This window comes from Carassius gibelio, chromosome B19 (genome assembly GCF_023724105.1).
Source record: "Carassius gibelio isolate Cgi1373 ecotype wild population from Czech Republic chromosome B19, carGib1.2-hapl.c, whole genome shotgun sequence".
In the NCBI taxonomy this organism is placed as follows: domain Eukaryota; kingdom Metazoa; phylum Chordata; class Actinopteri; order Cypriniformes; family Cyprinidae; genus Carassius; species Carassius gibelio.
The window spans coordinates 19227950-19242163 of NC_068414.1; the positions used below are offsets into that span (position 1 = coordinate 19227950).

Consider the following 14214-nt stretch of genomic DNA (forward strand, 5'->3'; position numbering starts at 1 on the left):
GACCAACACACACGGCACATACAAAGGTGTACACTCCTGGGCCATTTCTGAACTACTAAATGAATGTGTAGATCTTCTACAGAAGCACAGTGTGTTCAGATGTCTGCACACACCAGAGCCTCGTCCCAATTTGAAGATGTAATGGGGTGTGTCATTATCTCTGCTGCTTGTAATGACTGTGCCATTTCCTGTTAACTGTGGCATCCCTGCACGCTCACTCACACACACACACACACACACACACACACACACACACACACACACACACACACACACACACACACACACACACACACACACACACACACGCCACTCGACAACACAAAAACCAGACTGTTTTACTGCAAGCATTGTTTTAATACAAAAGAGAACAAAAAGGAATTATAATCATAACGTCTTTACTTTTACACAATTGCACCCCTGTTTCGCTCAGTCATGTCAAAAGAATAACACAATCAAAAGGTGGATACTTTCACAGCCCTCACCTCCCTCCCAATGACACAATAAATAAATAAAAATCACCTTTCTTCAGGTATTCATATACTTCAGCTTGTCAAAGACAAGATTCAAAGCGCTGTTTTTAACAGGGGCTACGCGAGCCGCCCCCATCATTCATTATTTAGGGTGCTTCCGTCACGAAAGAACAACAAGGAAGCCACTGTTGACGGCATCTAAAGTGTGTAGTCACCGGCAAAAAGGCCACCATTGGAATCAGTAAGCTTCCTGGTCAGTTATAACATCAGTCGGAGAAATTCATTACGTCAGGAGTGGATGTACAAAAAACATACCCAGAGTGGTTCCGGTTGTGTTAATACTAGTCATTCTTAAGAGTTGATATGATACTGCAATCACAAATAAATACAGCTCTTTACTCTAGAAAAGAAAGAAAACGTCAGGATTATAAATTAACCACAAAACAAACATTCACAATTGGTAATTATTATTTTTGCATACTGTGGAGAAGCTCTGAAACATGATGTCTGTAACAAAAGGACACAACTAGAATGCGTGGACACACGGCGGAGAAGACTGTCGGTGCGAATGTGTGCTATAGGAGTTCCTTTGAAAGGATCACGTGTGATCATGTGTGAGGGATCTAGTCTTCAATTATCTTCACGCCGTGGGAAGGCTAGAGATATGTATCCTCCACTTCCTCTCCGTATCACTGTGTTAATTTACCATGACAGGAACTGCCACACATACACACACACACAAACACACACACAGGCACACACATAAACATACATGAGTCCAAAAAGTCTCAAGTGTCCAGGAGGAAAACGTCTGTTTTTAATTGATTTCCTCTTGTTTGCGGTGGCACAGACACTCCGGCGAGACTGGTCTGCATACACTTGAAAGGGGTGAGTTTGTCCAACCAAAGTGACAACCATGCATGTGGTTTGGAGAGTAACGGGCGGTTGCATATTCATAGTGAAGAATAGAGAAAACCCCTGGTGCAGGACTGACGTCCCTCCCGAGTGTCTGTGTAGATATGTGGATGTTCTCCATCACACATTCAAGAAAACGCAATGTCAGTCAAATTAAGGACATGATGTAGAACACAAATAAGGCAGCATTATGGTAGGTATTGATCTGGGTGGTGTAGCAGTGTGCGGCTGTGCTGGACGCTGGAGAGAGGAAGGTGTTGATGTTCTCCCCCTGCTGGTTAAATCACAACCACCTCAGAGTGAGTCAGTCACTTAGACTGATAGATAGGGTGGAGGCTTCATTTCTTGCCCGCTGGTGTTTTGGGGCTGGGGGTCTTCTTGGAGATGGTGGGAATTTTAGAGGGTTTGGCCCCAGGCCTGCGAGGGGTGTCTGAGGTATCGGAGCAAGCCGAGCGTGTCTCCATGAGCTCAGACGTGTCTGAAGCGTCGCTGCCCCTCCGGCTGCTGGCTCGGCTTCCAGCGCGACTCCCTGCTCGACTGGCTGGGCCACTTGTCGAGGACGGAGTGCGTTTGGTGTCTGACGAAGGAAGAGGATTCGAGTTTAAGGGTTTGGCAATATAGCAAATCAGGGTGTATTACACACATAAAGGAAAGCCAGATCAAAACACCACCACGATCTCAAATGTTATATTAGCAGAGTTGGGAATAGCAAAATTACTGCTGTATCTGACTAATTACTGAGCAGTGATTGGCTAGTTTATTCAACATGTAGAAGTGGAATGGGACATTTCTTGTGCCTGTGATTTAGAGCAGAGCAAGTTTATTAATATCAGAAAATAGGCTTGTTTGGTTCGATCAATGAACTGTTTAAAACAAACAGCAACATCAAATATTAACCAATTTGCTAACGGTTTTCTTTCTTCCTTTCTTTTTTACTGATATGATGACTTTCTCCCTCTGTTCATCACTGTATCTTTGACTAATATACATTTTGGTGGTTTCTAGTTTCAGTGAATTTTGTGTAAATTAATTGTTACATTGTTTCATAATGCTAGACAAAAAAACAATGCCAAAGTATAAATTCATAATAGGGCACTGCACGAATGCATCCTAATACCAGACATATCCGGGTTAATGGGTTTTGGTTTAGTGGTTAACACAAGCTGAAGATATTTATTCTATGACATAAAATACACTGAACAGTTTCTATGGTGGTCACACCACATACTGACTGTTTTTTGGAGCCCCTGGACCCCCCCAATACAGTAAAACTGCACATTTTAGAGTGGCCGTTTATTGTGGCCAGCCTTAGGCACACCTGTGCAATAATCATGCTGTCTAATCAGCATCTTGATATGCCACACCTGTTAGGTGGATGGATTATCTCCGCAAAGGAGAACTGCTTACTTACACAGCTTTAGACAGAATTGTGAACAATATTTGAGAGAAATAGGCCTTTTGTGTATATAGAATAAGTCTTAGATCTTTAAGTTCAGCTCATGAAAAATGGGGGCAGAAAAAAAAGTGTTGCATTTATAATTTTGTTCAGTGTATATCAGTAAAACCTAATTTTTGTTGTCAACAACTGGCTAATTGCGACTACAGAGGTTGTCTGGGACATTATTCATCATTACCCAGAAGAGGAAAACTCATCTACTCGTTAGTCCACTTTTACGGCCTCATTTTGTTTAAAATCACACTCTTGCAAACAATTACAACTCAAACTTTCCAACTTGTGCATCTTAAAGTTAGAAAGATTGGTGGTGTTGAAGTCATGTCTCCGGCTTATAGTTCATTTATAGCCTAGCTTTAGCTTTTTACTTCTGTCAACTGTATTTAGGATTCAAAATTCATAAAAGTTATTTGTGAAGATTATCTTGAACTTGAAAAAATCATAAACTTATTGGTTGCTGCCCTAAAATATATCGTCCTCTTAAATGGCTTCAATATAGTGCTTTTTCTGTTTTCCAGAAGGGTCTGTTAGCACTTTCAATAACACTTAAAGTCATGTTTCTTTGTATAGTTCTTTTCACAATACATACAGTTTTAAAGCTACTTTACAGAAAACGCTTGTTACATTTTTGATGTTATAGTTTCAGTGTAGCTTTCCCCACCACTGGAGATTATATTAATTCACATCAGTTTAAAATGTCTGAGTCAAGCAGTTCAGGGTTTCGTACCGGAGCGTCCAGGTTTAGCAGCGGTTGGTGTTCCACCGTTCTCACCGGTTAAGGAGCCACGGCTGGAATGGAAAGTTGGTCTTTTCAGTTTAGATGTGGAGCCTCCCTATAAAAGCAAAAGGAGAACATTTATTTCAAATAGGCATATTTCCCTGTTGAGCTAAAGATCATAAAACCAACGGGTAAATCTGGTAAAACGTAGCTAAAAGTAACTGGAATATGTTTTTTTGGAAAAATCCAGCTACTTTTAAGGTTCTACCAGATGCTCTACCATGGGAAAACTGTCATAACAAGAAGGTTTAACAGAATAATTCCTTGATGAACATGAAATTAACTGTTTCTCAAGCCAGCTACATCTGTCTGTTCTCACACTGGAGACTAAGCTGCATCATGTAACAGTTTACACTCTTGAGCAACATATAAGGGCCACAGAGTAGACATGTGAGTCATCTACCTCAGGTCCTTCCCATTTGTTGAGATCAGGCTGCACTTAAAGCTTTTACTGTTAGTGTGCTAGGGCACTGGGAGGGGGCAGTGTGTTACCTCATGCCCAGGGGTCTGGCTGTGCTCTGGGCAGGACTGGCACTTGGTTGGTGTTGGAGTTTTACTGTGTGCCAGCCAGGGCTTGGCATAGCCACGAGATTGGGATTGGGAGGACTGGGAAATGCGGTAGCAGGAAGGATGAGGAAGAGTGGAGTAGCAAAATATCAGTGGGAAGAAGCCAGGATAATCGGAAAAAGAAGTAAAGTGCAGGGAGGGCGATGCAGCATGGCAGAGCGTGTTGTTTTTGTAGGTGGAGATGAGCACAAATAGGTAGGAAGGCACATTTTCCAAGCAAGGGAGGGGAGAGGGACAAAAAGACAAAGAACAAATAAAAATCTCACAGATGACAATATGATTTTGACATGCAGAGACAGTAGTGATCATGTTCTAATCCCAAAACAACAATGTAAACAAACACCACAATCAGAGACAGAGGAAACCATCCACCAAAAAGGAAACATCACACCGCTGATTTCAAGGATTAGTGACAAGACTCAAATTGTCGGCATGGCCAAGTCATTTTGGGTGTCTAAATATATATATATTTGTTTAATGTTTTGAAAGAAGTTTCTTATGCTCACCAAAAGCATAAGAAAATTTAAGTAAAACATTGTAGTAAAACATTACAATTTAAAATATATTTTCTGTTTGGAATATATTTTAAAATGAAATTTAATCATGTACTGGGAAAGCAGATTTTTCAGCAGTCTACAATATTGTTTTCAAGCTCAAGGAATATTTCTTATTTTATAATATAAAATAGTTGTGCTGCTTAATATTTTTGTAGAAACTGCTATTTTTTCAGTACTTTTTTAGATGAAAGCATTTATTCGAACGAAAACATTTTGTAACATTCTACATGCCTTTGATCCATTTAATGCATTCTTGCTAAATAAAAAAAAGTAGTGTGTGTGTGTATTGAAAAAAAACCCAAAAAGGTTGGCACCGTACTAAACCAGGATTACAAACTTTGTTCATATTTAATTTAGGACTTAATGCATTAAATGCCAACAAATTTATAAAAGCTCATGGGAATTTTTTCTTCGATATATCTTTTTAATGTTTAAACTTTAGATGAAAACATAAAACACATGCACTTACACGTTTAAATACTCATGAAACATACAGATGTAGACAAGGACCATGAACATTCAGATATGAAGTATGATGTTATGCTTTATGTGACAAAGGACATTTATTTCCAAAACTTTTGCAAGAGAAACTACAGTTATGCTCAACTGTAAAGAGTCTGCTAGAGCTCTATCATTACTATTAGATTTTGTCTCATATTTTGTACAACATATAAATTATATATATATATACGATTTTATCACGTGTTTTTATGAATGCTAAACTTCATTATCGATTCTGCAAATGGTGTCCTTACAAATGCTTGTAAACAAGCACAACTGTATATCTAGTTAAACTGATTAAATGTACACTAGAGTTCAAAAGTTTGTGGTGACACTCACCCTTGAGGAGGCTGTGGGTGTTGCGGGTGCGGAGGGTAGAGAGGCGCAGCTGTGGGCGCTGTGTGACGCGGATGAAGATGAACGGGTAGGCGAAGCTGTGCGCGACGAAGGTTTGGATCGACGACCCCGGGACCGGAAGGCCGCCAGACCCTGCGTAGCTCCCTCTGGAAGAATGAACTTTTCTCGAAGCTCCAGGTTGGTACGTCCACGAGCTGCAGAAGATGAAAGGAGGAGAAATGAGATCAGCTGCTTGGCCTTAAGGGACGATGATCAGGTGGAGAGCAGTGTGCTAATGTGGCTCCGGACCACTGCTTTGACTCGAGGCAGACAGAGGGATTGTTTACCCACTTTAAAAGTGATCAGTGCACATGGTGGACACGATGCAGGGGGTTAACAGTGAAGTGAGTCAAAGCAAGCATCTTCAAAACAAGAACTCACTAAAAAACAAACCAAAAGCACAGTTTCCCTCAGCCCACCATGTAAAAGTGTGCACACGCATAAACCGCATGGACAGACACCTGAGGGTCATGCCTGATAATGCTTTTAGCAAACAATGAAAACCAACGCAAGCCTCCACGGAGCATTCTCAATAACAGATACCCAATGCAGCAGCCCTTGCACAACACACAGACCAGATCGGACAGCTGAGAGAGATAGAAAAAGAGGGAGAGGGAGGGCTGTGCACAATGGCAGCAATAGCTGTGGTCAGAAGTTCTCTGTTATGTCTTCAAGACATCAGTTTTGGTGAGTAACTAACTACATGCACAGACAATTCAGTTACAGTTTTCAGTAGTGTTACAGTAGGACACAGAATGTAGCCATATAGATGGGCGAAGTGCAACAGACGCTCAGTAAATGGGGTTTGCTTTAGACAATCGTTTAAATAATTTATTGCGCAAAATCCCTACATAATATTTAATGTTTGTCTAATGTTAGCAAAATATTTTATGTTTTTATATTTTTTTATAATTTAATGCTGCTATTCATCAATATATTCAATTAAGTTATATAAATAAAGAGTGTTTCTAGCATTGGTTTTATTAACTGACACTAAAATAAAGATTTTTTGTTGAAATAACTGAAACCTAACTGAAATAAAGCTATATATTATATGAAATATATAAATAGTTTAAAAGCAAGTTTTACTGTTTTGTTATTAGTGTGTAGTGTGGCTAATTCATTTTCTAAAAATGTGGCTTTACTGTAGTTGAACTATTTTAAATTATAAGTAGCTTTTTGCTTGGCAAGCTACGGTTTCAAAGCAGCTTCCCCAATACTGCATGACACTCGCTTTTCCATCAAACCCAGACAGAGCAGGGCTGTTGATAACTGCCGCACCATATAATTTCCTCCCCACAAACCAGGTGGGGCCTGTAATTCATTTCTCCATGAGTAATTGCTCTTTACGCAATATTAGAAACCCCAAGCCTGGCCACACCCTGGTCCTGGATGCTTTTAACTTGCAATATTCATCCAGGACACACATGAAAGGAATCGAGTCCAGGCCTGGCCAAGCCTGGTTTGAATGGTTAGCATGATGCTAGCTGACACATAGACCTCACATAGTCCTCACACACTCTCAGACAAACACACACACACTACATACTAAAAGACACAGCAGTAATGGGATGGACAGGAAGCTGGACAAAAAGGTTTAGAGGCTCAGAATGAAATTATCAGACAGATGCTGTCAAACAGAAAAAAAGAGGTGAAGAAGGAGAGAAGGTGAGGTACCTCTGCAGCAGAAATAGCCAGGAGTGACCGTCACTGAGAGACACAAGAGACAACATGAAAACACGCATTCACACCATCCCACAGAAAGAGTCGCATACACACACTCACGTTCTGTTGAAAGGGACAGTTCACCCAAAAATGTGGTTATCACTTACTCACCTTCAATTTTTTCCAAACATGTACTAATGAAAACTTTAGCACATGCCAATCAATTGATTGACATTAAATTACTTTCACTGTATAGAAAACAGCAGCTTAAACATTCTTCAAAACATCTTTTATGTTTCACGAAAGAAGACAAAAAAAAAAAAAATCAAATGTTTTTGGGTGAACTTTTCTATTAAGACATCTTGCTTGGCAGCAGAAGGGAACAAACTGTCTACAAACACCATTTTTGGAATATAAATATGCATTTTGTATCTCAAATCAATATGCATGTAGCGATGTAAAAAACGGAGCCAGAATTCTCAAAGCGCCATTGATCCATTATGAGCTCCAGGCGTGAGGGTCAGGGCCGATTAGATCAGTGTCACGGTCAGCAAAGCACAGCAAAGCAACAAAGAACCAAACGAGGTGTGAGTGAAACGGAGGGAAAGAGAGGGGAACCAAACGAGTGAAAGAGAAGAATATCTGAACGAGAAGGAGAGAGAAAAACCCAACCTATGCGAGATGATATGGAGCTGCTGGAGTCAGAACGGAAGATTTTAAGTCCTGGATGTTGCACTGGGGAGAGAGAAAGAGAGATAGGGGACGGGGCAGAGAAAGAGGGAGGGAGAGACCTAAGGAACATGCATCATGCACTACAATTGCACAAAATAAAAAAAAGGAGAATGACAGGGAGAAAGAGAGAAAGGGCCAAAATGTGTAGGCCATGCATAAAAAAAAAACAGTTGGAAAGAGATTAATGATGGAAGATGAGATGAGAGTGAATTGGATAGTACTGAAAAGATGAGCGCACTCAAAGAAAAGAATGAAGTGAAAGATGATGAGATAAATGATAAAAGTATTGAGTGGAAATATGAATAATGCTGTGTCTGTCAGTGTTGAGCACTTCCTGGAATTCTTTTTCACGTCCCTGAAGAGCAAGTTTCCTCCAGCGCTTATGTCAGACTTACCTCGGCAAGGGTCGTTCTTCACCAGGAACTCATCCAGCGCCATCCACCCTCCTCCAACTCGGACCATGACTGTACTGCGCAGGATTCGTACAAGACGCAGCTGCTGTGAGTCTCCGAACTGAGGAAAGAAGTGGAAGAGCGGAGAGGAGAGGAACAAACGTAGATATGAGAGAGAAGAGGACAGACAGAGAGAGATAAAGGATTATCGTTTTTTAAAGAGACAGTCCACCCCAAAAGTTACAGTTCTGCTCATGTTGTTCCAAACCTGTATGCTGTCATTTTTTTGTGTGTGTAAAAAAACAGAAGGAAAACTTTTCTATAAAATGATTTGCATGAAGATTCTTCAAAATGTTTCCTTTTATATTCCACACACACACAAAAAAGGTAACACTGAAGTTTGGAATGACATGAGGTCAAGCAAATAACTGTGAACTACAATAGGGTGAACTATTGCTTTAAGATCATATTCAAATGAGTTTATTATACTAATTATATTATGAAGCCCCAGGCGAGTCAAAGGAAATCACACTGTGACATGCAGCAAACCACATTTTTCCAAATCTACATGATTTATGTTAAAGCTTGCCCAGTTCAAATCCCATCTCTACAATAAACACCACACCACAGCAATTCTCTGGAATCTTTCCCTGAACATTTGTCCTTTTTTACTTCAAAGAACTGCTTTGGTTGAAGGTTTATTTTCTCTAAGTCAAGAAATCAGCCATTGGATCGTTTTCCTCCACCAAAAGCCAAAAAAAAAAAAAAAAAAAAAAAAAAAAAAACTAAATCATAACAAAAAGCCCTGTAAAAAAAAATCATGATAAATCATTTTAGGTAAAAAACAAGCACATCCCAACCACAGCACATAAGCTGAACCTTTGAAATTTGCCTCTGGATTTGAAAGGTGAATATAAATGCATTTAATATTTTGGCAATAGTACTGCAATTTTTGTCTCCCAGACAGGAAATGCCCACTGAGAAAGCAGGAAGGGACTAAAGAAATCCCCATTTCAAGCAGCAGCCAAGAATGTGGGCTGTCCACAGGGAATTCATAGCTAGTCCATGCAGAAACCGTCCCATAACTGATTTAGATCTGGCTCTCCGAAAAACCCAAGAATAAAAGACCAGCTTCTACAGTGGGGAGCTCATGGGAACTCTACAGAGGCAACAGATTTCAGAGGACATGTCACAAACACACGGCTCACTTTACCTGATTCCCAAGGAAGAACTATAAAAAGTCCGGTGCACATGGAGGAGGAATAACACAAGAGAAAAGAAAAGAAAAAAAAGAGTGAAATAACACATACATACATAAACACATTAACTTTTATGCTGGTATAATGATTAACTTCCTTTTAACTATTCATAAAGATAGCATACAATGGAGGAAATGTCCATAGGGAGCGTGGTGATTTGTTGCTATAAGCAGGGTAGGGTGCTTGTGAATGGTTGCTTGAAAACAAACACAATGAGGCCACCACAGAAGGTGAGATAGTAAAGAGACAGACAAACACCAGGATGTGGAGTTAGCATCGTGGATCTGTAGCCTGTGCAACGTAACAAGTTAGTAAACAGTCTTGTCAAAGATCATTAACCAATGGATAATGATGTTGAGGAATGGAAGACCACTCGGTGATCTTGACTGCAGCAGCCACGTCTCATGGGTTGATCGTTAGTTGGGTGTGAAGTATTATGGTGGTATTGCATACACACACAAAACTACCAAGGCATCTTTATTTCAAAATGAACAAGTCATACTGATGTAACTAAAAGATTGTGATTCTGGTTAGAGTCATATTATTACAGTGGCAAGCTCAGGGATGATCCTAATGAGAAGGTGTGGTGAGATAAAGCAGCTCATTTATATACTTATATAAATGTCATATTAAATGCATTAAAACTTTTAGATTTAAATTCATGGTTGATTGATGGTGCAGATTCTCACCCTGTACTTGTTCTCTCCGATCTGCTCCACCTGAAACCTCTTGGCACACTTGCACTGGGCCACTTGTCTGGTGACCTGAGATTAAAAATGGATTTAATTCAGTTTAAACACATTAAAAGTACATTCTCATGCCTAATCTACATAATTCATCGTCCGTACCTCATCTTCGATCTTGTCAGCGTCTGTTGTGGGTCTGTAAGCATCTTTGTTGGGGTGCAAAGCAGCCACAAATTCATAATAGTCGATGTAGCCATCACAATCACGGTCAAAGATATCAGCAACAGCCGTCATCTCCAGCTTGCTGGTAGGGAACTCTGCAAACAAACCGCATAGTTAAAGTGGCATTTTAAAACGGTACATGAAAAGCAAGATCAGCAGACAAGTCCAAGAGGCCGTACTTGATGCCAAGATGCCATCGATAAACTCCTGGCGGGTAATCTTTCCATCCTGGTCCTTGTCGATGCGTCGGAAGAAGTCCATGACTCGAGACTTCTTGTGGTTCATCCAGCGCATGTATTTCTTCCTCCACACATCAAAGTCAAAGTTGGCAAATTCTTTTAGCTGAGGGGGAAGAAAGATCAGTATTACTTCTACTGTTCAGATTTTGTGAGTTTGATATCACTTTACTACTAGTACACAAACAGCACAATTAAGAGTGGGAAAGAATAGTGGGATGCACTACCTCCTCTAGTCTGTCGAGAGCATCATTCAGCTTGCGCTGGCGATCGAGGGCGAGCAGCCACACTTGTTGCCAGCGGGAGCAGAGCTGAGTGAGGCGAGGGTTACCACTGGCTACTGATACTGAGTGCTGCTGTTGCTGCTGCTGCTGGTGTTTTCCTGTAAGGAGAGCACAGATCACATGTTTGGAATAGCACACTACTGTACTAATTCAATTCTTAAGTATGTTAGCATGCATACCGTGCATAGCATACACATTATTTTCTTGGTTTTATTCCTTTGTAATTGCTTCATCTCTAAGTTCCTGTAGCTTAGTTGGTAGAGCACTGCTTATCAAGCGCAATGTTGGGGGTTCGATTCCCCGGGAACACATGATAGGTAAAAATTGATAGCCTGAATGCACTGTAAGACGCTTTGGATAAAAGCGTCTGCTAAATGCATACATTTTAAATCCCTTTATCATTCTATTTTTAAAACATAACAGGGAGTATACAATATACACTGAATACGCAATATTAAGCAGTGAGCAGTTACTGAACCTCAAATCTACACTACCACTCAAAATTTGCAATAACTGTAATAACACTTCACACTATTTTACTGTATTTTCAAACAAATAAATGCTGACTACCGTGAGATACGTCTTTTAAAAACATTTAAAACATACCAAACACTGACCACAAATATTTAAACAGTAGCTTATGTAAAGGTTTTGTGTTTGAAGTCTCTTACGGGACCCTCTCCTGTCTGAAAGGCTGCTGGGATGTTCTGCTGGTTTCCTCTTGTAAGTCTTTGTCACTTTGTCAACATCAGGTTGTTTTCGGGTCATTTCTTCCATAAACATCTGATGGAAGAGAACAAAACGATAAGAAACCTCTCCGCCCTAAACAAAGCAATTCATCTAAGAGACTGAGGGGCCGTTGATGAATGGAGCTGTCCCGCTCACCTGATGCTCTGAGATTAGTGTCTTCAGTTGAGTAATGTCCTGGGGGAGTGGTTCGGTATCACGCTGCACCAGTGTGGTCTCGGCCCACTGTAGCCATGATAACAGCTCCTCCAGAAGTGTAGCATTGTTGAGCAATTCAGTCAGGGCCGTCTCCAAGCGCTGCTCGTGCTGTTTGGCCCACGTCAGCACCTGTAGAGCAAACATTATTATATGACTTTCGTATTATATACACATTTCAGACCTATTATAGTAGGCGGAGACATTTATCTAACTTTTGGCGTAGACAGGCTTCATACCTCCTCAAAGCGAGCTCTAATGATGGTGATCCAGTGTTTGATGGTCGTGATGCAGTCTGGGTGGCACACAGCTAGGATGGCTTCACCCATGCCAGCAGCTTTATTCACATCCACTCTCTTCTCCTCCACCGTCTGCATGAAATTCTGGTGCGTGTGCAGTAGTGCCTGCAGGGTCTCTGCCTCCTCTGGCAGGACGCCCCGGAAACGTAATGTTTGCTCCGCCTCCGAAAGCCACTCTAGCAACATTTGAACAGCTGTGCGGAACTCTTCTGCCTGCAGAAAGAGAGAGAAAATAGATAGCCAGAAGCAAATATTAACACTACATTCTCTTGGTTTCATTCAAAATCTGAAAAACAATCAGACGTACCTGTTTGAGAGCCTGTTGGAGCCGGGTCTGTTTGGAAACGGACAGCGCACAGACTGTCTCCCAGCGGTTGCTGAGCTCCTGCAGTTGAACTTTGACCCAGGCCGTGTCGTCGCGGCCTGTCTCCATCAGCTCTCGGGCTGACCGCTTCAGAGCCTGCACACTACTGGTCCTTTTTCCCAGCTCTTTCTGGAAGACCTGAGGAACAATAAAATAAAGCTTAAATCTCTGACCTACTCAGAAATGTCCTTCCTAGTAAATGCCTCATTCAAGTCTTGCTAGCTGCATTTCCATTTGAGATTTGTGCAAACTTCTGTGATATTTTATATCTGTCGATTAAAAAATAATTAGCAAAATGACGCATTTCCATTCACCCATGTTATGCGACAAAATCTACATTTTTGTCATGGCAACAGATGCAGTTAGGTTTATGTATATCACAGCCACTGCACTAGCCATTAATTTTAATCAAAGGAGATGTATGTGCATATCTTTAGAGAAGGAGTGTGGCTTCTGAAACGTGGCGTGGCTGTTGTAAGCACAAGCACCGACTTGACCGAGGTCATGTCGAAGCTGTAATGTGCCGCAAACATATGCAGTGTAAATAAGGTTTTTCTTTCCCAAGCATAAATGGCAAGGAAAGCCTCTTATACTTGATAGTGGTCAACAATGTGGTGTTTCTTTGAGGTTATAGTATATTAAAGAATGATCATGTGACTTATACGTAGGTGACCTGCAAATGCAAACGCAAAAAAAAAAAACCATTGCAGTTTTACAAAATATTCCTGTTTCAAATTACCTGAAAAACTAGCTTGTGAGAGCATAAAAACTTTTTTGTTTTGCATTATATGAAGGTTTTTCGGTTTCAATTTGCGCAATTTGAAGGGTAATGGAAATGCAGCTACTGTGTCTATAATGATATGATCTGGTAAAAAAATATATATATAAAAAATAAAAGCTTGTAAATTGTGGAAGGGATTGCAGTAATGAGAGAAATCACTCAAATAAGTCAAAAAATATATACACTTTCAATGTTTCAAGAAACTGCTAGATTGTTATAAATCTAAAATCAAAAAATGTATTTTAGTTTTCCTGATGGAATTGACATTATTCAGACAGCTGCGGTAACAAATTAAATGCATTATATGTGACTGACTATTAATAATCAAAGAAATGTGAAAAATATAAGTATTAGCTTGACATTTACAGACTCACAGAGATACTATAGACCTCGTAATAATATAGACTAAAAAGGAAATTTGTTGATGCAAGTCTTCAGATTTCATGTTTAAAATCTTTGAAAGCAACAAATGAGCCCAATAGTACCTTATGAGAATCCATTAGGTTGGAAACTAGATCCAGATCTCCATGGACAGGCTGGTCCTCTGCAAGCTGAGGTTCCACACGATACAGCCAGTCAACAAGTGCCTGGAGAGCCTCCGCAAACTGACCTGAGAACAAGAGGGCTTCCTCCAACTTGTGTTGCCTGAGGAGAAAAAGATTTCCAGTTATTTTCTTTTCTTCACTATACTAAACATTCAATCATTACGCAA

The 14214-nt window shown here is 40.4% G+C and overlaps 1 protein-coding gene across 25 annotated transcripts in view; it reads right to left on the bottom strand.

Moving 5' to 3' along the window:
* Positions 1 to 336: 336 nt before the first annotated feature.
* Positions 337 to 14214, bottom strand: part of LOC127979107 (microtubule-actin cross-linking factor 1) — a 164005-nt gene continuing 150127 nt past the window's right edge. For 16 of the 25 annotated variants that reach the window (XM_052584264.1, XM_052584265.1, XM_052584268.1 and 13 more), the window contains 17 exons: positions 13988 to 14147; positions 12665 to 12859; positions 12298 to 12570; positions 12002 to 12190; positions 11788 to 11899; positions 11060 to 11214; positions 10776 to 10938; positions 10537 to 10691; positions 10378 to 10452; positions 9643 to 9660; positions 8433 to 8550; positions 7978 to 8040; positions 7318 to 7350; positions 5584 to 5795; positions 4112 to 4225; positions 3569 to 3674; positions 337 to 1965 (listed from right to left, as the gene is read on the bottom strand). In XM_052584264.1, coding sequence (XP_052440224.1) covers positions 1727 to 1965; positions 3569 to 3674; positions 4112 to 4225; positions 5584 to 5795; positions 7318 to 7350; positions 7978 to 8040; positions 8433 to 8550; positions 9643 to 9660; positions 10378 to 10452; positions 10537 to 10691; positions 10776 to 10938; positions 11060 to 11214; positions 11788 to 11899; positions 12002 to 12190; positions 12298 to 12570; positions 12665 to 12859; positions 13988 to 14147 — 2380 coding nt within the window. In that variant the 3' untranslated portion in view covers positions 337 to 1726. The remainder of the gene's footprint in view (positions 1966 to 3568; positions 3675 to 4111; positions 4226 to 5583; positions 5796 to 7317; positions 7351 to 7977; positions 8041 to 8432; positions 8551 to 9642; positions 9661 to 10377; positions 10453 to 10536; positions 10692 to 10775; positions 10939 to 11059; positions 11215 to 11787; positions 11900 to 12001; positions 12191 to 12297; positions 12571 to 12664; positions 12860 to 13987; positions 14148 to 14214) is intronic. The other 9 variants (XM_052584279.1, XM_052584278.1, XM_052584259.1 and 6 more) reach the window with 5 other exon arrangements.